The following is a 23,873-nucleotide window of genomic DNA, read 5'->3' as shown; positions in this document are numbered from 1 at the left end:
TATTGAGCCTGCAGTGTCAGGGGGCTCCGTTATCTGACCTGACACTTAACAATTGTGGATATACCCCATTATATACATATTATGAAGCACATTGTACAGCATCATATATATATCACATATGTAATGTATATATGATGTATATGTGTGTGTGAGTATATAAATGTGTTTAAAGTGTATAAATGGGTGTGTATGGGTGAACTGTATGTTTATATATATAGGTATATAAATGTGTGTATATATATGTGTGTAGTATGTATATGGGAAGGGGCCCCATTCAGAAGTTTGCTATGGGGCCCTGCTTCTCCTAGTTACATCCCTTCCTCTAGATCTATCTTTCCTTTTAAATGAGCTTTTGTTATTTTTACAGTAGGCATACTAAATATTGCTTTATGTGCCTTGTCCATTTCTGTCAGTCACAAGTTCCCTTAATTTCCCTTAATTTTCCTAAAGACTGCTGCTTCCTCTGTTCTTCAAATATTATTTTATATGGGTAATAAATGGAAAAACAATATAGTCATAACTTTAAAGAGTTTGTATGTTCCGGTTTCCTCCCACACTTTAAAACATACTGGTAGGTTGATTAGATTGTGAGCCCCATGGGGACAGGGACCGATTTGTCAAGCTCTGTGTAGCGCTGCATAATCTTTGTATGCCATAAAAATAAATAATAATAATAATAATTATTATTATTATTATTATTTTGTTATGTCAAAGCTATTCTCTAGAAAATAGGAGTATGCAGGTAGGATGAATTGTTTGGCTGGAGCTATGGGGTAATCACCACTGCATGCAAATAGAAGGCACCACTGATCACCACCTCCAGATCTTTTGAGGGAGGGACAAGCTACTTTTGTTTCAAGTGACCCATACTCATATTATGAAACTTCATCTTTGTAGTGGTTTTGTATATGTATTTATATATGGGGCTAGCTACATGCTAGCTACAGACTGGACCAACTCCCCAAATGCCACTATTAAGCACTTTCAGAGTATGTATTCCAAGTGAACAATGCTTAACACATATTGCTAACTTACATGAAGATACAATAAACACAAGGATTATTGTGAACATTTGACTTGTTCTGAAAACATTTTGGTTCTAGAAACATCTCAAATACTATTCCAGTTTCATTATAAACATACAAACTATATAAGCGAAGCATATGGATTACAACTCCAATTTGCTGCACACTGGACATGTGGATGTTTATTCTGTACACAGTGGGGCAGATTTATATAAAGTGTCCTAAGGTTAGAGAGTGCAGACTTTGACTAGACCGTCTTATTCTGCACCAGATTTATAAAATTGTCTAATGCTGGATGATAAATCTGTCCTAGTATAAGACTGTCTGATTGTACTCTGCACCTCCTATTAGTTGGCTTACTTTAAGCCAGAAAATTAGGACACATTTCTGTCGAGTCAGCAGTATTTCTGGTGTACGGGCCTTTTTGGTGCAGGGCCATGCCCCTTTTTTTGAGCCAGTCATAGGAGAGCCAGAAAACTGTCTAAAACCCTTTATATGTGGTGCAGACAGTTTTTTAGTGCAAACAATGACAGAATTCTGTCTTGGACAGATTAATAAATATCCCCCAGTATTTTCAGTTTAATTCTTCACTATTCTCTACTTGATTCTGTGCATTAGGCCCCATTCACACAAACATTCATGGTGGTCGTATGCTAGCTGTACGAATGGCACCCATAATTCTATGGCTACAGGTTTTATAATGTTTTCATACATTTAAAAAAATTAAAACCTCCTGTACAAAATTTTTTTTTTGATTTTGCCATCTTCTGGCGCTAATAACTTTTTCATACTTTGGTGTACGGAGCTGTGGGTGGTGTCATTTTTTGCGACTTTTGATGGCGTTTTCATTGCTATCATTGTTAGGACTGTGCTACCTTTTGATCACTTTTTATTAATTTTTTTATATTTTCCAAAATGGCAAAAAAATTTCATTTTTGACTTTGGACGCTATTTTCCGTTACGGGGTTAAACGCAGTGAAAAACCGTTATTATATTTTGATAGATCGGACATTTTCGGACGGGGTGATACCTAATGTGTTTATGATTTTTACTGTTTATTAATATTAATATCAGTTCTAGGGAAAGGGGGGTGATTTGAATTTTTAGGTTTTTTTAATATAATTTTTTTTTTTTTAACTTTTTTTTACTTTTACTTTAATTATTTTTCAGACTCTCTAGGGTACTTTAACCCTAGGTTGTCTGATTGATCCTACCATATACTGCCATACTGCAATATGGCAGTATATGGGGATTTTACTCCTCATTCATTACAATGTGCTGATAGCACATTGTAATGAATAGGTTAAAGCGAGACAGCTTCGGGCCTTCGTGAGGCCCGATGCTGTCATGGCAACGGATCACCGCTCCCCGTGACGTCATCGGGGAGCGAAGATCCGCGCCAAGATGGCGGCGCCCATGCGGCGCCATCTTTTTGAAGCCTCCGGCAGCATTGCATAGCATAGCATAGCATTGCTAGCACCGATCGCGGGTGTTACCGGTAAGCCTTTGCTGCAATATGCAGCAAAGACTTACCGGCTATGGAGAGGGCTCGGCCTAGTACGGCGCGCGTCGGGAAGGGGTTAAATTTTTTTTTTAGCTCTTATATTTGTGACTTTTTATCATGTATATTTTTGCATATTTGTGCCAAAATTTTCCACGTTTCCACACACCAAAAAGTCACAATTTTGGCGGGATTTGTGGTAAAATGGCTCAATAAACTCCAGTCCTGAGCAGGCATAGGCAAAAGTTTAAGGAGGGAGTTGCAGAAGAATTTGCAACTTTTTAAAAATAAAGGCGCAACAAAAACAACAGACACACATGTCTGATATATCACCTTCTAATATAAATAAAACAATTCCAAAACCACAAAATAGCAAAAAGAAAAGACACACACACAAATGTCCTAAAGATAAATGAGCACCCCCAAGTGTCTTTACCCGTTTCCCACAGTTCCCACACCTGGTGGAATGTTTGTCCACTCTTCTTCACCATATTCCAGGGCCAGTATAATACCTTGATTCTTTTATTTCTTTGCCATTCTCTTGTGTATATGCTGGTGTGCTTGAGATCAATGTTCTGTTCCAAGACCCAGTTTTTGCACAGCTTTAGATATTAAATCATTTTTGCTTATTTGACTCTACAAAACTTTGATATATAGAGGAGTCCAAGATTGACTTGATGACTGCAAGTTTCCATCTCCAAAGGGTATAAAACAAGCCCAAATCATCACTTCTTGATCAGCATCTTGACCATCGTGCTTGACGGTTGTTTTAAAGGGTTTGTTTATTGTGGCCAGACATCTCCACTTTGATCTCATCCAGATCAATGTGTAGAGTACATTGTTTCAAAGTCTTCTGGCTTGTTTATTTGTAATTTTATAAACTAGTTCTTTTTCAGATAAAGACACCATCTCTTACAACCCTTCTAAACAAGCCAAGAAACAACACTTGTTCAATCTAATTGTACTGACATGAACTTGCATGGTCTGAGCTTGGGGCAAATTTTCTAGAATATTCATTTATGGTCTGTTGTTCAACTGTCCTGGAAGGTTTTTTTTTTACTTGTAAATAATCTATCTCACTGTAGAAGCTCTAGAAAGGGAGGGAGTATATATCCCATCTCCCTAGTCTTAGGATACATGCTACTCAAATCAGAAACTAGATACTGAGCATACAGTTCTTCAGTGCCACCACAGATTTCTTTCAGTGATGGGCACCTGGATAAGCACCCAATGGTACTCTATCATGGGGGTGGGGAGATATAGCCCATTCAGAAACCATGCATCTTCAAATATAGTCATCACTTTGGAAGTTCATAAGTGTATAAGGTTTTATAGTAAATTGCAAAGTATTCTAAGGTAGTGTTCAGATCTGTAACCCGGGGGCCAGCAATATCCTGATAACCAAATGTGAATGGAGTTCTCTAGATGCCTCTACGTGGACTGCATCTGAAACAATCTTGCCATAATACTCTAGACCAGTGATGGCAAACCTTTTAGACACCGAGTGCCCAAACTACAACCAAAACCCATGCATTTTTTGCAAAGTGCCAATGCGACAATTTAAGCAGTAACTTATTACTCCCTGCTCTTTCGCAGTTTGAATGGTATATGCATCTGAGGACGCCAATACAGTAGAAAGAAGGAGAACAAGTTTGGATTATCATTGTAGCTTCCTTCTAGGGTCCTGGGCTGCAAGAGGCCTTAAGTCCTGTCTGTCGAACACTGCCCTTGGGTGATGGCAAGGCTGCCCATAGAAAGGGCTCTGAGTGCCACCTCTGGCACCTGTGCCATAGGTTCGCCACCACTGCTCTAGACCAACAAACTGCCAAAACTTCTGCTTTCATAGAGCTGGTAATAGTTTCTGATGATTAATAAACAAAGAATACTTGACTAGAAGCACATGGCTGATACCTAGGTCTGTACTGTAATTCATTCTTTACACATTGTTTCTGCATTGTGGCCTAGTTTTTATTTAATAGTGACACAGTGTAATTTGTCATCTGTGTTTTTGCTGTATTAAATAACAAATTTATTTTTATCTTTATAAGTAAAAGCATTCAAATTAGGTACTTTATAGATTTTTTCATGCGTATTAAATGTGTAGGCTCTGTATGACTATGGATCTCCTCATAAGACACAATAACTCATATATATATATATATATATATATATATATATATATACTATCACTACTATCAATAAATATATAGAAACATTACCGAATACAATAATATGAGATAAGATGTATGGCCTTTACTAACAAAGGTTAGATTAGGAATGAAAAGAAAATTCTGTGTGCTTTGAAAGTAATGTTCTTTGTGTTCAGAGACATATAGTTTCTTAGTTTCTTTTCTCTAGACGCTGAATGGCGCAAGTGATACATATGGTGGACCATCTGTGTACACATTATACTTATGAAAAGTCTTGCTTACCTTCATAAGAAGCCTTAAAACCAAGGTTACTCCCTGAAGAGTCAGTCCTGAAGAGAAGCCACATCTGGTGGTTGCTGCTCACTATCAGATCAGGAACACTAGCACCTGTCAGTCTATTGGAAGAAACATAAAACACAGCAAGATCAAAACAAAACAATGAAAATTTTATTTGTTTATATAAATATAATACATATCTCTAAATAAAATCCATCATAATTTTTAAAGAATAGCATTATTAATTCCATTGTACTTACACATAGAGTACAGATTTTTGGTCCTCCGGTTTTCCACCATCTCCAACTGTGAGAGTGTCATACCCTCTTTCGAGCTCAAATTCTTCAAATGTCAGCTTGATCACCTATCAGAACATGGAAACAGCTGAGTAAATGCTACAGCAGACGTTCTATGTAAGTGGGAGTCTATAAGGAAAACAAGCACTGATAATCTCATTGGTAATATATTGTATCTACAGACACCAGAGAAGAGACATCTTTGCTGATTTGTAAAGCAGAAAATATTTATCTATTATTTCCTTGTATAATTATTATTAAAAGAAGGGGAAGATCATTTTTAATACTATTTCATTCTAAAGTTGGACTTAAAATTCCTGACAATGTAATTTTTATGATAAGGTAACAATGCACTTTCTAATAAACTGGAGTGGGCAGAGAACATAAATGCACTTCACAGGAGGGGTCAGAGCCGGCTACACCTGCTGAGGAGGCTGAGGGCATTCGGAGTGCGGGGGGCTCTTCTTAAGACCTTCTTCAACTCTGTAGTGGCACCAGCCATCTTCTTTGGCATAGTCTGTTGGGGAAGCAGCATCTCAGCTAGGGAGAGGAGCAGACTGGACAAACTGATTAGGAAAGCCAGCTCTGTCCTGGGGGGTCCTCTTGACACAGTGCAGGTGGTAGCTGAGAGGAGGACACTGTGTAAGTTGAAGTCTATTCTGGAGAATAGCTCCCATCCCTTGCATGAGACTGTGGTGGCATTGGGGAGCACATTCAGTGACCGACTGCTTCACCCCAAATGTGAGAGGGAGCGTTATTGTAAGTCATTCCTCCCCGCTGCCATCAGGCTGTTCAACAAACAAGGCCCAAACAGAAGTAACCTGCGCCCCCCACCTAACCAGTCCATGCAGGTCCCGTCCACAGACTAAACATCAAACTGTCTCTTTTTTGTCTTTTTATCCCCCTTTTAACTTAAAAGTGTATATAAACTCTGTAAAGGACAATCTCAACAGTGGTCAACCAAAAGACATTCTTGATATTTCTCTTTTCTTAAAATGAACATTATTGTAATATTTCAATGAAGAACTGTCATGTTCATAATCAATTTAACAAAAACTTTCAGTTAGACTAGCTGTGTGGCAAGGGCATACATATTTGTGAAGAATCCCAATAGAAAGGATTAAAATTGGGCACTAACTAAATCTACCAAAACCTTCAGCCAAATAGGACAGTAGGACATGGTGTTAACGTGTCCCCTATCTCAAATAGTATAGGACCTCTGTAGAGAAGATCCATTCTAGTATGAGATGCAGTCAACCTTCAGGGGCACCAAAGCAATTAAACTTGTTAAGATTTATGTAAGGCCCTTTAGGGTGGGGGGGGGGCTATTTTGCTTGGTCAAGATACAGTGAGGAAAATGCACAAATGTGTGTCACTTCACAGCGACAGAGCTAACCGGCTAGCCACTCATTTCCTATTAGCATCAGTGGGGGGAATGGTGCAAGTGGCCAAAGTCATAGATAAATATAAATAGATCAAATTTAACACTATCAGCCATGTTTTGCAGCACCATTGGTTGGGAGAGGACTGTTCTTGGACCAGTAGAAAGATATATAAACCCTATGCCATAGGTACAGTATTTTTCAGACTATAAGGCGCACCGGAGTATAAGGTGTACCATCAATAAATGCCTGCTAAAACATCTAGGTTCATATATAAGGCGCACCAGACTATAAGGCGCACCTGATTATAAGGATGGATGACCAGCAGGTGGCAGACCTATGCACAGTTCAAGGCAGCTGTTGTCTGTCAGTATGGTTCATATATAAGGCGCACTGGACTATAAGGCGCACCTTTGATTTCTGAGGAAATTAGAGGATTTTTTGTGCGCCTTATATTCCGAAAAATATGTTAGATGATTAAATAATAGAGATGCCATTGATCATATGGATATTTTTTGACTGTGTGTACTATACTTCTGTCAGTTTTGCTTTCTCAAGGATTTTTAAAGGTGTGTTTTTAACTGAGGTGTGATGATCTCAGAGCGTGACATTCATTCATCAAATTTGTGATTTAATTAGCTGAACTAATAATGTGATCAGTAGAACCGTGTGACTATACCATTTGAGGCTAAATAATTATACAGCTCATCTAATTGCATAGGATTTATTAATAGGTAGAACCGACTTCTTATCTTTTTGAGCATATTCAAGTACGCAATTATTAAAAGTAAAAATACTAAAACTGTTCTCCGGAGAGATCTAATACCTTATTTTGTTTCATATACTGAAGATATTAGGTCAATGATCAAACTTAGGTACATTGCTCCCCTCTACCGTATAACTGTATACTAATGAGCGTCTAGCTCTCATTTTCTGAGGTCTTCTTTAAACTAATAGCTGATACCTTTGTGACGGGGATAATCAATTATTTGCAGTTTCACATGTTTTCATAAATTTCCCAAATTGTCCATCTTTGGAACAAATAATATATTTAATGTAACACGTTTAAAATTCCAGATTATAAAATAGGATTAATAATCAGACACATAAATGTCTGCACAATTTTGTACCAGTACATTATACCGTACAGTAACATAACTTTCTCTATAATGACATTTAATTTATGTATTTAATTTAGGATGTTTTAAGAAATGTCATTACAGGCTGGTAAAATATACCAAATGCAGAGCTCTGCAGGAAAACTGACCTCATGTCACCAGCACTTCTCTTAATTCCAAACTACTGCAATAAATCTGTTGCTTAAAATACCTTTTCATGTCTTTGCAATGTCCCGCAATAACTATTATCTGGGAGTCTGTGTTGTGCCCTGAGACATTTGCTGTCTGTATTTTTAGAATATGTTGCTACAGTTACAACTAGAATCCAAATCAAATGCAAGAGTCACGTCTTTTTTCATTATGGTCATCAATTCTCTCACAGAGGTTTACTTGTCCTCATCCATATTTACTTGGCATAGTATTACTATGTCAACCAAATTATCGTTCTTATGAAGGCCATTTTTGCATAATTAAAAACAATCTACCAAGAAAATCAAACATAATAAACACTTATTAATAGATCCAGGCACTGTGATAAATTTAAATTTGTTATCTATTGCCTATTGCTTCCTTCTAAAATCAACTTTTAATATTGTGCTAATAAGCCTGAAAGGCTTCTGGGGTGTTACCAGAGCCCCTCCATGCTGTAGCTACACCAACTGTTGCACTGTGCAGTAGCACTTCCCCCCTGTGTGAGTTTACAGCGGGAAGAGGGAGTGGGGGGTCTGAGGGAGCAGGGGGAGGGGGAAGTGCTCCTCCACTGTGTAAAAGCCTTTTGAAGCCAGAGCACAGAGGGAATCTGGTAATGCCCCACAGAGCCCTTCTGGCTCATTAGCACAATTTAAAAGTTGATTTTAGAAGGAACAGATAAAGTAATATTTAAAGTGTCATAGACAACTCATATGTGGTTCCAATATGGCTGTTTTATTGCCATAGTCTGACTCTCTAATTTTGAATGAAAGACATAATGGAAAATCAATTTTGCCAAATGCCTTTTACAGATTTAGTAATGGACATTAGAGCAGCAACAAAGGGTCTAATTATGAAGCTACAGTGTAAGTGACAAGAAAATTCTTATAATAAATTCAATGAGTCAACACAAAAGGCAAAACCCAGGTTTGGAAAATTTTGAAGGCAAGTGAGACATGTTTTATTATGCTCTAGCATTTTTAATATCTGTGAATACATGTTGGAAACAAAAAAAAAAGGAATATGACATAGTATTAAAAAACTGAAAGCTTCACACAAACGTGAACTACATTGCAGTAAAAAGTTGAGAATGATATCATATATAGTCTTAGTGACCTTCATTTGGAAAGTAGGCTTCTCCATGGAGAAGTTTCTTGAGTTTTTGTGTTGGCACTACTGAGGTTTTTACAAGTTATGGTTCATACAGGCAAATAGGATTTGGGGACATGTGCTAGCACAAATCCAAAATCGCCTCTACAGGCTCATGGCCCCATGCATAAGCCAACTGCACAGGCCAATAAAGATGGTCCCTTCATGTATCACCAATTATTTTCTCTAGCTGTTTTTGGAGGTACTCATATTTTATATGCAACTGTAAGCTTAAAAAATGTTGTCAGTTTTCAGGTATACCAATGTCTCACAACGGTCTTAACTGCCATACAGGTCTATACAGATTTAGCAAGTGCCACTAGAAAGTCGCAAATAAAGGTCCACTCCAGTCCCCTTCTGGCATAGGAAATACTTAAGAATTAGATTTAAAAAAATCTCACATCTCCTCTGATGATTTCTATTTTCCCACACAACTGTAGTGATCATTTCTGATTAAAGTATTAATTGATCTTGTCACTAGTTAATTTAGGAGGCACAATTTACTGTTTATTTTTATGGACCTGACTATAATTCTTTGCTTCATTCACCTCTAATCACAATCTGACAAGCATGATACTTAGCCAATAACTTGCCTTACCAGCTCTTAGATTAAGATAAAGCAAAAGCTTTATTTACAGTTAGAGTTGGAAGCCAGTATATATTTTTGTCCTGTTTACCTATACATGTCACTGAAATAAAACTCTAGTTTCTGTCATAAGGTGTTTAATTTTTTTTTTCTAAATAGAATCCCTAATCCAAGAATTTCAACTTAGTTTGAGGTGAATGCTTCCTATTCCATCCCTCAAGTTCCAACCTCTAACCTCAAACCTCCCTAGTGTGCAAAACTCTAAAGCTTGTTTGCTGTTGAGTCATCCTTCACACTGCTCTTTGCTTCATTTTTCACATTCAAACCCTCTCTAAATCCTACCGCCTTCATTTAAGAAGCAATTCTTGAACCTGCTTCTTGTCTTCGAAAAGACATAACTCCTTCGAAATAGTTTTCTTCCAACTGTCAAACTCCAATCTATTTTAGATGCTACTGGTATACTCCAATTCATTCTCCTCGGTCTTCAAAAAAACAACCCCCCCCCCTTTTTATCTGCTTCTACAGTAGTTTTTCTATTCCCTTCAGAATTTAATTTAAAACCTTGGTTCCAACAAGTAAAGCCTAGAGCCAGAATGGGAATGCTTCTTTGCTGAGGCAACGACAGAACAGAAAGTTCTGTAATCCACTTTTTCAGGCCTTTAATGGATCAGATCCAACAAGAAGTCACAAAGTGACTAGACTTTGCCATACATACAACATGAATATGAAATAAGAGGTTTAACACAATTTTCTATTCATCTGATATTCTAAAGAAGTTATTTCCTGAAAAAGATTTTCTTACCTGCATGCTATAGGAATTCATAAGAACATGTATATGAATGAGGCGCAATACACATGAAAGTGTTTACATAAAATGCTAAGTATGACAAATTCTGGACATACTGAGATTTATTATTGCTGTCTTATATGTAGCTTAAAACATGACTGGCCGGCTGAACATGCACTAATTTAGACTCACAGGGGGGATTTATCAAGGCTTGGTGTACAAACCTTGGAAAGATTGCAATTTCTCAGCCTGTATCTTCCCCTCTTTGGGCTGTCCAACGGAGTGGTCACCTTGACCCAGCACATTAGTTATAGCCTGCTGCTGTTGCAGGTTAAGGTACGATTGATCTAGGCTAGAACCTCTTGGTATATCCTGGACAACCTGCCGGGCGGGGTGAACATCAAACCAAACACTGGTGCACTAGATACATTTTCCCCTTCTGATAGATTGGATGCAACTTTCAAGATATAAAGCTAGAGGAAGGGACTACAATGGGGCTCATTTACTAAGGGTCTGCGGACCGCGATTCTGTCAGGTTTACCAAATTTCTGTCTGATTGTGGCGCATTGGCGCCGGCTTGCATGCAACAGAAATCGGGGGCAAACCAGGGAATTTTAAAACGAAATTGTGTCGCAAGATCAAGCACTTACATGCACCAGGAAGAAGAAGGGGATCGCGACGGGACCTGGTTAGTAAATCTGCCCCAAAGTGTTTCATTCTCTGAATGACCTGGCTATTTCAGTTGACATTTTAAAAATAATGTTTAATACTGATATAAATTGATATGCATAGTAAATATATATATTCTATTAATTTATTGATCTATCAAATTATACACATGATTATGATCAAGGAACATCCATCTTTGTCAGGAAGGCATTTTAGAACATATAAAAATCTATTCCACAGTTATATTCCGTAGAATTCTTGTTATTCTATGTGTTGGAATTCATTTCTTTTGTGTTGCTAGTAGTAATGAGTGGAACCAAAAAAGTTTATATTCAGTCAAGTTTTAGCTTGGTTGCAAGTGTTGTCTATGGCTTTGTATCAGTCATCATATAATTTCATCTTCCTGTTTTACTCAACAACATTATATACTTTTATTTCTCCATTATGATGCTTCCATTTTCCTTACTCCCAACGAATATTTCATTGTCCTCTTGAAATCTCGAATACAATATATTCATTTTGACTAAATGAACCTGCCACATCAAATTCCCAAAATGTCCTTTAATATTTCAGATGTATATAACCCATCAATCTCATATTTTTTGAGAGCCATCTATGAAACATTTTCATAATTAAGCACTGCAGTTTCCATTGGCAACATTTTTTCAGCTATTACAATGAAAATAATTACCAAAATTTCAGCAAATTGACTGCACTCCTAGGCATTGCAATAGCGTAAAATTATTACATTTCATTTTAATGAATAAGATTGTGTTGGCTGAAAAAATGAGGCTTACAGAAAAGAAATTGTAAAAAGGTACAAAATGATGAAGGCTTAATAACAATATAACACTGTTATTAAAATCCAATAACGGCAATATTTTTATACACTCACCTTTTAACAGGGTCACATTCCCTACATCCTAAAAACAGACAAATATAAACCTCCACACAGGGTAAGAATACAAACAATATTATTCTCCTTCCTTTAAGTCACCACGAAAATGACTTGTGTTCCAATTTCATTTTGGCTGATGAAAGCCAAAGACAGATGGCAATTGCCATCTCAATAACCTGTTTCTTGGGACGTTGCCTAGTAAATCAGAAGCTCACAGGATGAAGCCACATTTGAAACATACAGTTACGATGACAGTGGACTTTAAGAATTACAATTTGCTAAGAATTTACATTGTACATTGGGGAAACACTTTTTATGATCTGTTATCATTTGATTACACTGAGAAAGAAATCGCAGCAATTCTAGTTGCCCTAATTTAGTGCATCACACACAAACAGGGGCACATGTATCATTGTATTTCAGCTGCCTCTTTTCAAAGTTGTCTGTTGTCGGCATAGTGGTGTCTTCTTATGTATCTCAGTTTGAAATACATAAGAACATGGCCCAGTTTTATTAAAGCCTTTGTGCCAGTTCTCAGTCTAACTTTGCACATTGTTTTTAGTGCAAACTGCTCACACATGTATATATAAAGTGTCTGAGACACGTTTGTATATTTTGCTCTATTTTTGATAAAACTACGCCCTTGTGCTTAAGTTTGTTATTTAAAAAAAATAAAATTTGCAACTTTTTAAGCGCAATTTAAAACATGTAACTTCCAAATTCACCACATCACCTGCCACTAATAGTTCACTAAACACCATTTACCAACCCCCGCTGTTGTTTATAGTCTAAGGCTGCTTTCACATGAACGTGTGATTTCTCCAATATTCTATTTTCGTGCTGTATTAATCCCTATATATGTAAACTTTTTCAGCCATTTGTGTACTTATGTTACTGTATCCGTATAAAATACGGAAGGCTGGCAAATGATGGCTGGCTGACAGAATGGACCTCCCACTGGCTCTGATCTCCCTTGATACCGCACGTATATACATCAGCATACAGTGCACAACCATATGCAGCACCTGTGCAACCCATATTTTATACGTTCCCATAGACTTCTATGGGGCATACAAAATGGAAATATATCACAGAATAGGCCGTGCTCTATATATTTTTTTACATCTTATAAACAGTATAGTATGGTGCACAATATGGCATTGAAATGGATTGCTGTATTTCCCATTGAAATGAATGGGGCCTTATGCTACACGTATATACCTCCGTGTTAGGAAGCCTAACATGGATCCCCCTCATTGTTTTAGTGAACAAGGAAATACCAAATACTTTCATTGCTTTTTGTATGTAACCCTGCATTCAAGAGAGAGGGATCCAGTCTCTTCTAGCCTGGCTTCATATTCTGTATCTGAAAGTCTAATGCGCTGATTTAAGAATGCCTGTGCAATATGGGCAAATACAATTGTCAGCTGTTGTTTGAATTACTTTTAAATGACACCTGAATTCCATGACAAGTTAAAGTGCAAGAGAGATGTCTTCTAAAAGATTAACCCTCTCCTTCTTGATAAAATAGCACTCAAGTATGTGCCTTAAATAGCTAACAGTTATAGCTAAGCTATTCACATGTGATGCATATCAATGAAAGCCACAGATTTTGATTGATAGGTGAATAGTCTCATATAGGTGAGTAGTCATCTGCCACCAGAATCTCTCCTGATGGTGTATGATGGAGTAAAGGAGGATCAGATATCTTGATATTCTCAAGGAAATTTTTTATGCCCTCTTCACACTGAAAACACATACACACTCCACCTTTTAGAGTTCACATGTTCAGGAGGGGTTTGTCAAAGCGATCAGCCAATATATGCATTTTGCAGGTAAATATTCAGCACTTCTAGACAGAGATCAAGGATAGCTGCATGTTAATAACCATCTATGATCTAAAACCAATGTTTTCTATGAACTTAAATGGTCTTAAATTGAAGCAATTTTTAATATCCCAATCCAATAAAACATGTTTATAATCATATAGCATACAAGTCAGATTGTAGAGCTCAACTTCCAGCTTTTCAAACATGATCACTTTATAACGCAACTCATGTTTTATACCTAATTGGACGCTGGGCCTAAATCAAATCAGCTTTGCAATTAGAATTTTGTTTAATTGCAATGTGATGGTAAATTGAAGTTAAGAGATCGTTATTTCTCAGTGGTGATCAGATCTGCTCCCATCAAGTTCTACAAGACGGGGGGAAATGTGAGATGGAAATAATTTAGTGTTATGGGGGTGTACAATGAGATTCTGAGCTAGGCACCAATCTCTAGGGAACATGTTTTACTGCCACGGCTGCTTAAAACCCTTGAAATTATTTTTCAATATTTAACCCCTTAGAGATCAGTCTGTTTTAATCCAAGATGTCCCGGCACTTTTCATAATTTTTTTTACTCTCAACATTCTAAAACCAAAACTATTTAAGAGCTAAGCCATAAAAGTATGAGGACCTTTTTCAGGCTGAGCTGAATTTATTTAATAGCCACCATTTTTGGATACATGAGGGAGAGAAAAATCTGAGAGAAAAACTGTTCTACTTGCCCATGGCAACAAATCAGAGCTCAGCTTTCATTTTCCCAATGTAAGCTAAGCTCTAATTGGTTGCCATGAGTCACTAGAAGGGTTTTGATAAATCTTATCCAGGGCAGTTCTAGAAACACCAAATTTGTATTATTTCTTTTCAATTTTTTTACTTTTACATGATGAAAACCCTAAGCCACATTTCAAGACTCACGATTGCTTAATTTTTCTGCCTAAAGGCAGTTTTTCAGGCTTATTTTGTAGGATAGTTTGTGAAGTTGTTAAACAAAAAATAACATTTGTATCTTACAGTCTTTCATGACATTTACTGTTGGAATACAAATAGTTCTAAGAGAATGGACCCTGTTTTAGTGAACTAAGAAATACCAAATACTTTCAGTATGTTTTTATATTAACATTTTCATCAATTACTATTTATTGTTTGTCTCACATCGGGACTTAAACATGTGGGTAGTATTTTACCAGGCAGCCTATAGACCCTGACTAAAATAGTTTGCTGCACATACCAGAATGAAGTAACTTAGCCTGTGGATGTTAAAGGATTTTAACACAATTTTGTGAGATATTTGAGTTAATTAGTTAATTAGCAATTTACTAAATCAAGAAAAGTACCAAATGTTATATACTATATACTGAATTAGTGAAATGCCCTAAATGTATGCACAGCCATGCTGTGGGGCAAACATGTACATTATGTAATATGAGGAGTGCACTTGTTATGCACAAGTAAGCAAAGTAATTAAAGGCCACAGTACTGGGTCTTAGCGTAGATTTGTACTTTATACTGTACACTATGAGCAGTGACTCAGGATTGAGGCTCTTGGAAAAATTAACCCTGGAGACCCAAAATGATGATTACATCTGCACCGCAATTTGGACTTCTAGAAACTGGTAAGGAGTATAAAATGCTGATCAAATTCATTCCTGTGTCTATGGCAAATGCATCAGACTATCTGTAACGACTATGAGTAGTTTCAAAATGACTAATACCTTTCTGCTCCAGAATGTCTGAGAATGTGCACCACCTGTGTTACCCCTGTTTGAATTAGGGAGCAATGTCCCATAATGATGCACTGTTAGTAACCAGACAGCCTACTGCCTTAAGATGAAAGGGACAGTGCTGAACACAAACTGTGCATTCATAGGGGACATTTATCAGTGTTTCTACACCAGTGTCAAAAAAATGGAGATTATCAATGTACTTATGCCACCCATGGGGAACTGAAGGGGCATGGAAGGGTGCGGTCGCTGGCAGAAAGGCCACTTCTGCCCACATTTTTAATGCATACTTTTTTAATGCAAAACTACGGCAGGTCGGACCTGGTGGCAGAGCTGTCCGACATATAAATTGAGAGGCCTATGCCACTTGATGTATCCGGCGTGACAGGAGAGGGTGTGGCCTTTTTCATACACCGTTGGTGTATCATATATACCTCTCATAGAGTTTAGTATCACAATGAAATCAACACATGTACTGAGCTGTGGATAAATTGTTTATGTAATCCCTAATCATTATTTAAACTCTTTCTAATAAAGAAAAAATTTGTACTATTTTTTTTGCTTTCTGTAACTGTTTCCCCAACAGGGGGAACAACCCCCAGTTGGGGAAATGGCTAATCAGTGCTGTTTAGGACCAGCAGCTCTGCTTGACTCTTTCAGACCCACAGTGTATGCAAATGCTGGGTCTACAGAGCTGGCACTATTTACTGCATAGTTCTCCTTGAGCGCTATGCAGTGACGAAAGGAGAAGGCTGGAGCGGTAATAAATCTCTTCTACCTCCTCGCTAAGGTCTCTGGCTGTCTGAGAATCCCATAATTAGTGTGGGAGTAGGAGAAACTACAACAATGTCTAAAGACGTTGCTGTAGACTTGGGACCAACACACTGTGATGTCCTATGCCAGTGGGCAGTCGCAGACAATATGGGCTAAAACTAAACAGTTTGTGGCTGTTGGCAACCATCACATTAATAATAATAAATCTTTATTTACTTTATATACTGAAATCATATCCCTTAGAGATCATGGGGCAAAAATAAAAACAAAATAAGAAATTATAGAGTAATAAAATAGTCACCAGTTGAAGCAATAGAAATGTTTCTCTGTAAAAGAGTGTCATCACCAATAACTATACCTAGGCAAAGATATTAAACTACTGAGGTTGTACTTTAACTGAGAGACTGCTTATGACTGCCATGCTCATTGCCTCCTGCAGGATAGACAGGACATAACAGTTTATTTTATTCTGCCATGTCTGATGAGTCCTCCGACATTTAGAAATGCTACCATTACATGGCCAAAACTTCTGCTTAGGTCTGACTTGCTTACAAGCAGTTCTTTATAAGTATGATTAAGATAAAGTTTAATCAAGGTGCCATTATTAAAAACAAAAAAATTGACTGTATTTCTAAATAAAATCATTCAAAGGGTTTAACAATTGATACTCATGTCTCCCTAACGGAAAACATTCTTTTATGCAATTGACAGAATTTCACTGATGATTTCTTTACCTCTTTCTACTGGTAATTATTCCCCCAGACTGACATGCTGTGAAGTTTTTGTCAGTTTTTTTTTATTTTTATTGTACAGCTATAAATAAAGAATTAACATAGAAAACAATTAAATGAGTAATTGACTTCAGGGTATTTAGCAAGCAATTAAAATAGTCAAATTCTTTTAGGGAAAGTTGAGGATGACCTTTGCCTATTCCTGTTTTATTTGGGTAATGAGTAAGGCTACATTCACACTGCCGTTGCCCGCCCGTACCGCACCGCAGGGGGCAACGGCAGTGCACAGGGAGAGGAGGAGGAAGTGAGCGCAGCTCAACCCCGCCTCTTTCCATAGGGATACATGGCGCACGGCGCCGTATTACGGGTAAAGATAGGACAGGTCCTATCTTATTCCCGGGTACAGAGCGGTACGGTGCCGCACGTAGGGCGCCGTGCGCCCATTGCTGTCTATGGGGGGCGTATATCGGCCGTATATACGTCGGCCGTATATACGTCCCCCATACTGTAGTGTGAATGTAGCCAAAGGGGTAAAGTTTATATAAAGTCATACAATGTCAGATTTGGTTATTGTTGAAGCAGTCTACATCTGGGGACTCCTCTGGGCTAATATTTCTCACATAGAGGACAGAATGAAAGAAGGAGATGATATCATGGTACAGGAATAATAAAAGTAGGGTCTCTTCTGTTCATTTAGTACATCCAGTTATCCTTGAATGCAAGGACAATGAGCACTGCAGGTGATAAAGTAACATATAAACAATCAGAATTCTACATAACCTTTGGATTTTTATGTATTTTCAACCAGATTTTCAAGGGCATTTTTAATAGACTTTTATGCCCATTAAATCTTGCAATCATTTAGATAGCATGACAACATGAGTTGGTAATCATTCAGTTGTTTACAGTATACTGAAAAAAGAATTTCACATATGGCTGTCTGTCCATTTTTGTATTTTGTACCTTGATATATAAACTGAAAGTTATTTTATTTTGATTTTTGAATATACATATGAAGATTTCTTATTGGAACACAGAAAGTTATCTTACCTTAGATGGATTGATAGCTGTAATGATCCATACACAGTGTGCATTGCTGTCATACTGGACTGGATAATTAGGTGAAGTGATGATGCCAGAGGGTCCGCGAAGATGAGCATCACACATCCTTGCTGGAGGGTAAGATCACATAATTTATTAGGTCATCTGATTAAGAAATTATGGAAATTTGTTTGTACGATGTTACCTATGAATTTATAAATTACATTTTAAAGGAGATTTGGTTGTCATGGTAAATTAATCTGAAGGTAAAGAAGTTCCTGCTCCATTATTGTGAGAGATGATGCTGACAAAAGCAGCTCAGCTCACACATGCCAATACACATGATGATGTAGTGTGTTCTTTTTTCTGTATCTAGCGGGATGATATAGTATATCTTGGTTACAACATACTTGACATAGATCAGCTGCTATCAACAGGACAGGCTCAAACTGCTGATTTTAAGCCATTTATGCCCCTCAAATATAATTTCCTTAATATCATTCACTTTTGACTACCACAACACCCTCTGTTCAACATAAATCATAAATTATTTCCAGACTTAAGTGTATGTACTTTTGTGTATGGGGTATAGTCAATGTTAAGGGAAACATTAGAAATAAAGACAATAGTAATTTGCCAGATTCAATACTCTCAGAGAAATTTTAAGGATTGTATAGAAAACATCTTAAGAACAGCTGTCAATACCGTGGATCTAATCAGTTGGCACTGTGCGGCAGATAAGTCAACGGGTTTAAGGTCATCTTCTTTACACAGGGAATTGGATGAGAGCCAGGATTTAGAGCTATAGTGTCTTATGGAATAGTAAAACGTCACTTAACCCAAGGGTGTGATTACACATATAAGAAGCAGGAGGTTAAATGCACCTTAAACTTTGTTCATTTCCAAGTAGAAACATCTGGCACAGGAAAGGTTAAGCCAAGCTTTTCTGTTCAGATAGACTCATAGAGAATGAAAGGAGGGGGAAGATTTCGTATTTGCAGCTGATCTGGACAGACTCTGGCTCCCTCATTCTTCCCAATGAAGACTGCTAGGCTTGTCTCCACCTCCCCTGTGCGTGGAGTGTGTTTGGGGTGGGTGTGTGGCTGTGAATATCAAGTGTTGCTAGGACAGTGCTGCAGTGAAATGCGATGGCTGGCTGAAAATCTCACTGACAAGAAGGAATGCTAATGAACGATCCCCATGCCACCATTCTGCAGGACACTTCTTGGCTTGCTTGTCAACCTCTTCTGAATGTATGCAAAGGGTTAAGCTGTTTCTAGGTGACCTTGTGACAGCTAGCATTGGACAGAAGAGTAAGAGAGGACCCAATCATTAATGTACAAAAGGCAGGGACAATTATTTTCCATTCCATTTACAAAACCTTGGTAATTCATCATGCACCAGTCACACGCGTCCTGCTCTTCTGTTTAATGCAATGTTAATGCTCCCTCATCACCACTCCCTACCAAATGCCTGGCAGATTGACAGACGCATTGCTACACTTCTGTGACACGTCCGTTAGGTTGCACAAGGGTATTTCTCAGCTTCACAACAGGGAGCAGAGGGTGCTGGTACAATATGTCAAAAAATAATTATCTTCCAAAGTCAATACAAGTCTGCTTTATCTGCAGCATCTTGTATCGGAACGTTGCTTATATCAGCTATTGTGTTTGCAATACTAGACACTCTCTGAAGAATTTTGGATAAAAATAGAAGAACCTGTTATAATGCTTTGCATATTTGTAGACAAATCTATTCTATCTATTAAAGTGTTACCTTTAAACTGAATGTGCATGGGAAATACTTGCACAACAATTTACAATAGCTGCAGCTTTTAAAATCCAAAGCTGACATGCTTCTTTTGCCAAAGATTCTCTGGGAAAGGGATAATACCCAGTTGAACCTGGAGAGTGGTTTGGTGGCCACTAAAAGCATTGTAATACTGGCCTCCTGCATGTCTATTGAGAAATAGATTCTCTTTGTCTATGAAATTGTCTTGAATTGTTATAAATAAGATGTCTATGCAACACCCTCGCCGATGCAATGGCGAGGTAGTGCTTGCGAATACGTCCCACCTGTAGGTAACACCGCATTACACTACATGGTCCTGATAGGACAAGGGGAAATTGCAGTGGTTAATCCTGCCTGGCAAGGCAGATGTTAATGTATGATGTAATTATGTCAACCAATGTCTGTGTTACATCCTGTGCTCTGGAGCTGAGATGTGATTGGAGGAGCAGCCACCACCTGACCAAAGGGAGGTAATAAAACCTCTGGCCCAGAATGTTCTGGAGTTCTTTCAGCAAGGATTCTAGTTGAGAGAGATCTTGTAGACTTAGTGAGTGAGTGTGTGCGTATCTCAGTCTGGCCCATACCAGAGCAGGAAGAGCCTAGCCCCTGCCTCTGAAGAGTGGAGCTATTAGACTAGAGTAGGGTAGTGAGGAAAGGGGTATCATTCCTACCTTCAAGGGTGATACCTGAAGCTCTACAGGACAAGCTGAAGCTTCCTATAAGGACACAGCTGCCACCCAGCCTGCCCTCTACATCCAGGCTGGTGAACTATCTCCTGAGGCTCCCTCCAACTCACATCTCGGCACTCCATCTACCTGTTAATGGCACGTTTTCTGCAGTTCCTGCCGGTTGCAATAAACTGTAAGTTGTTTGCTTCAACTTCTGTCTCCGTCTGGTCCCTGCTAATACGGCTGCCTTCATCACCGGCACCCTGTCCATCACCCAGAGACTCACACTCGGGACATTAAGGGGTTGCCCCAGGGAGATCCGCTATAGCAGCCTCTCCCTCATCTTTTCTTGCCAACACCACCCTGCTGGAGACCTGCCAGGCTGTAGGACAGCCCTCCGGTTCCCCCCGTACCAAGCACCGTGACAACAGCGTGCTTAGGCCGCAACCGCCAGCCACTCCGGTACCGCGGGCCCCGGCTGTCTCCAGGCCTCACCTCAAGGGCTAGGCCCCGGTGGGGGATGTTGCAAGTGGCGTCACGAACAGGATATAGACTTCTGTGCCTTATTACGGCATTAAAGACTTTCCTTTATTAAAAGACTGTGCTGCCTAACCCTGCTGCCATCCGGGTTTAGGCCTAAGGACTTGTGTGTTTCTGAACTGCGTTATACTGCTGCCACGTGCTGCCGAGCGTCGCTCCAGCACTCCAGAGGTTAATCCTGGCAAGAACTGTACCCGCTCTGCTACATCCGGCGCTGCCGCGCCTGAAGATTTTTACCTCAGAAACTGTGGCGCAGCAAATAATTCAAGCCCGCCAAAACCTTCACTGGCGGGAAATCCAGATGACGCACAAAGCTCCACCCACGCGCGAATGGCGCGAACCCCGCCTCCTGTGGCGCAGGAAAAATTAGAGCCCGCCACAGCTCTTGGCGGGAAGGACTCTGACTCCACCCCCTGGCCCGAGGCGGACGTCCTGCCCTGCCTCAGAGAAGCGCCAGTTCTCAAGTGGATGTTGAGCGGTGAGGACTGCATCATGTGGGGTCCTCCGCCCTTCCCTCCTGTGGAGCGACCAGACTTCTACGAAGTCTTTGAAACGATGGTGGTCGTCTCTGCACAGCCCGTCCGACGACCTTCCGCTGGACATCGGCTGCATCGAGGAATTACTCGGGCTTTCGTCACCCGGACCTGCTACCAGACGGTGACGCACTACCCGATTCCTCCCGGGCGGATCCTGGTCCCTATCCCGGCTGCCATCCCGGTAGCGCGGGCCCACGTGGAGGCGCCACGTGGAGAGGCCCCGACTCCTGCGGAGCCAACGCCTGGGCCTAGTACGACCGCTCCACCTGCTCCGAGGTCTACCCCTCCGGCTACGCGGCCTGCTAGCCCCGCTAGGGTGGTTCCTGACCCTCCGGTGGTTCCTGCTCCTGTTCCGGCACCTACCTGTCGCCCCAGGAGATCCGAGCCTGCACCGGAGCCACGAGCCCCAGCACCGGCACCTCCGCAGCCTCGAGGCCGAGGTGAGGCCGCCCGCCGGCGACTCCGAGACGCTGTCTCGGACCAGCGACGCCGAGAAAAGGAGGCCCAGCAGTATATGGCCGGCCGATCCACAGCTGGAGCTTGGGTCGAGAAGAACCGCACCACCGGCATGGTCAGGTTCTTCGACAAGCGGAAGGGCTATGGCTTCGCTACCCAGGACTATACCGGACGGGAAGTATTTATACCCCGCCGGTCCGTCAAGAGGCCTGATCTGCCGGAGAGCCAGCACAACCTCAAGCCAGGCGAGTGCATAGAGTTCTCCCTGCAGGAAGGACCGCGTGGACCCTGGGCGGCTGGTGTGATCCGGATCCCCGACTCCGATGAGGACCGCTACTACCCGCAGGATGACTGGTATGAGGACGACGAGTGGCCGGAGTCCCCGAACACCTCCTCTTCCTCGGCTGCGAGTCCCCGGGCGGTGACCCATGTGAATGCCCCATCCACGGTAATCGTGAGTACGGGTCCCATTGCCATCCATGGGCCGGGCATGATACAGGGCGCCACCCCCACCGGTTCCCCTGCTGGGAGCATAGCCAGGTCCCGCGGCTCTTCCGTGGGTGAGGACATCCCGGCCGGTGAGCCTTGTCCGGAGGCTTCCACTAGGCCCTCTTCTCCAATTGTCACCTACCAGTGGGGTGATGACCCGGCCCCAGAAGAACCGGAGCCGGAAGGAGCCGCGGCGCTGCCGCAGGTTCCCATTTATTTTTTCCTGGACCCCTCTGTGGTCCCTGGCTCAGTTGAGCCCCCGGCTGGAACAGCCGACACCCCGGGCGACAGCGCTCCTCCCCCTGAAGGTCCGGAGGATGTTGCTGCACCTGCAGTACCCACTACTGCCACCGGGTGTCCCCAGCCGGCATCTACTCCCGCTGAGGATACACAGGACTCCCCGCTGGAGCCGGATCCTGTCTTTGTTGAACCCAGCGATGCAGAGTAACCCCTGAAGGGCTGTAGCCCACTTCAGGTATCGTACTATGTAAATATTGTGTATATTTCCATTTTCCCCAAAGAGCCAGAGACTTTCCTGAGACTCTCACCCATATTTATCTCAGTCAAGAGACATACCTTGAACTGATTATTGGCCTGTGCTATGATAGAACCCTTCCTCTGCCACAGCAGAGATTTCTTCAAAGGACCCTGTCCCTCTACTCATAGAGGAGACCCTTTGTTTCTTCATTGCACTTTTCCCCCACATCAAGGGCTGTACCCAGAAGATGGACTTTGTCAGTAGAGACCTTCTGAGAGACTTTTGCCAGATACTACCAGGGAAAAGTTGCTATTACTATTGACTACTATTTTGCACTTAATGCCTTCCTTTTAGGTACGGACATTATGCTTGCACTTTTTTATGCCTTTCCTTTGCAGGAAAAGAGACATTTGCTACCGTGCTACCCTGAGTAGCCTATCTATCTGTAACGTTATGTTATAAGATGTGTACCCATTGGGCTCCTAAGCCAATGTGATCTTAACCTGTTTGCACACTGTCAGAAGATATGCCAGTAGTCTGCACTAACCCTTTCATAGGCTTTTCAGGTTGTAGAGTGGCTGTGTCGGACCGTCTCTATGTAGTACTATGTTTTATTGTGTCACATATGCCAATGAATGCATATACACACACTATATAATTGCCGCCAGGGAAGAAGCGTTGATACAACAAATATACAGGCCTTGGTGCAAGGAGTGGATTACAGGACATGACACCACACCTTTCCTACTGTACAGTTCGGTTTAATGGCGTCAGCGACCAACTGTCATACAGC

General features: G+C 40.5%; 1 protein-coding gene across 2 annotated transcripts in view; it reads right to left on the bottom strand.

The window, feature by feature from the left end:
* The window catches only part of CSMD2 (CUB and Sushi multiple domains 2), a 648,217-nt gene that overhangs the window by 192,106 nt on the left and 432,238 nt on the right, over window positions 1-23,873 (bottom strand). Inside the window, exons 10-12 of one of the 2 annotated variants that reach the window (XM_072136727.1) lie at window positions 18,132-18,253; window positions 5,213-5,316; window positions 4,959-5,071 (exon numbers count right to left, since the gene is read on the bottom strand). The exons of the other annotated variant lie outside the window; for it this stretch is intronic. Of the exons in view, the coding sequence (XP_071992828.1) occupies window positions 4,959-5,071; window positions 5,213-5,316; window positions 18,132-18,253 (339 nt within the window). The remainder of the gene's footprint in view (window positions 1-4,958; window positions 5,072-5,212; window positions 5,317-18,131; window positions 18,254-23,873) is intronic. 2 annotated transcript variants of the gene reach the window in all.

The sequence above is a fragment of the Engystomops pustulosus genome, chromosome 2, assembly GCF_040894005.1.
Source record: "Engystomops pustulosus chromosome 2, aEngPut4.maternal, whole genome shotgun sequence".
NCBI lineage: Eukaryota > Metazoa > Chordata > Amphibia > Anura > Leptodactylidae > Engystomops > Engystomops pustulosus.
This window is presented reverse-complemented; position numbering and strand designations above follow the sequence as displayed.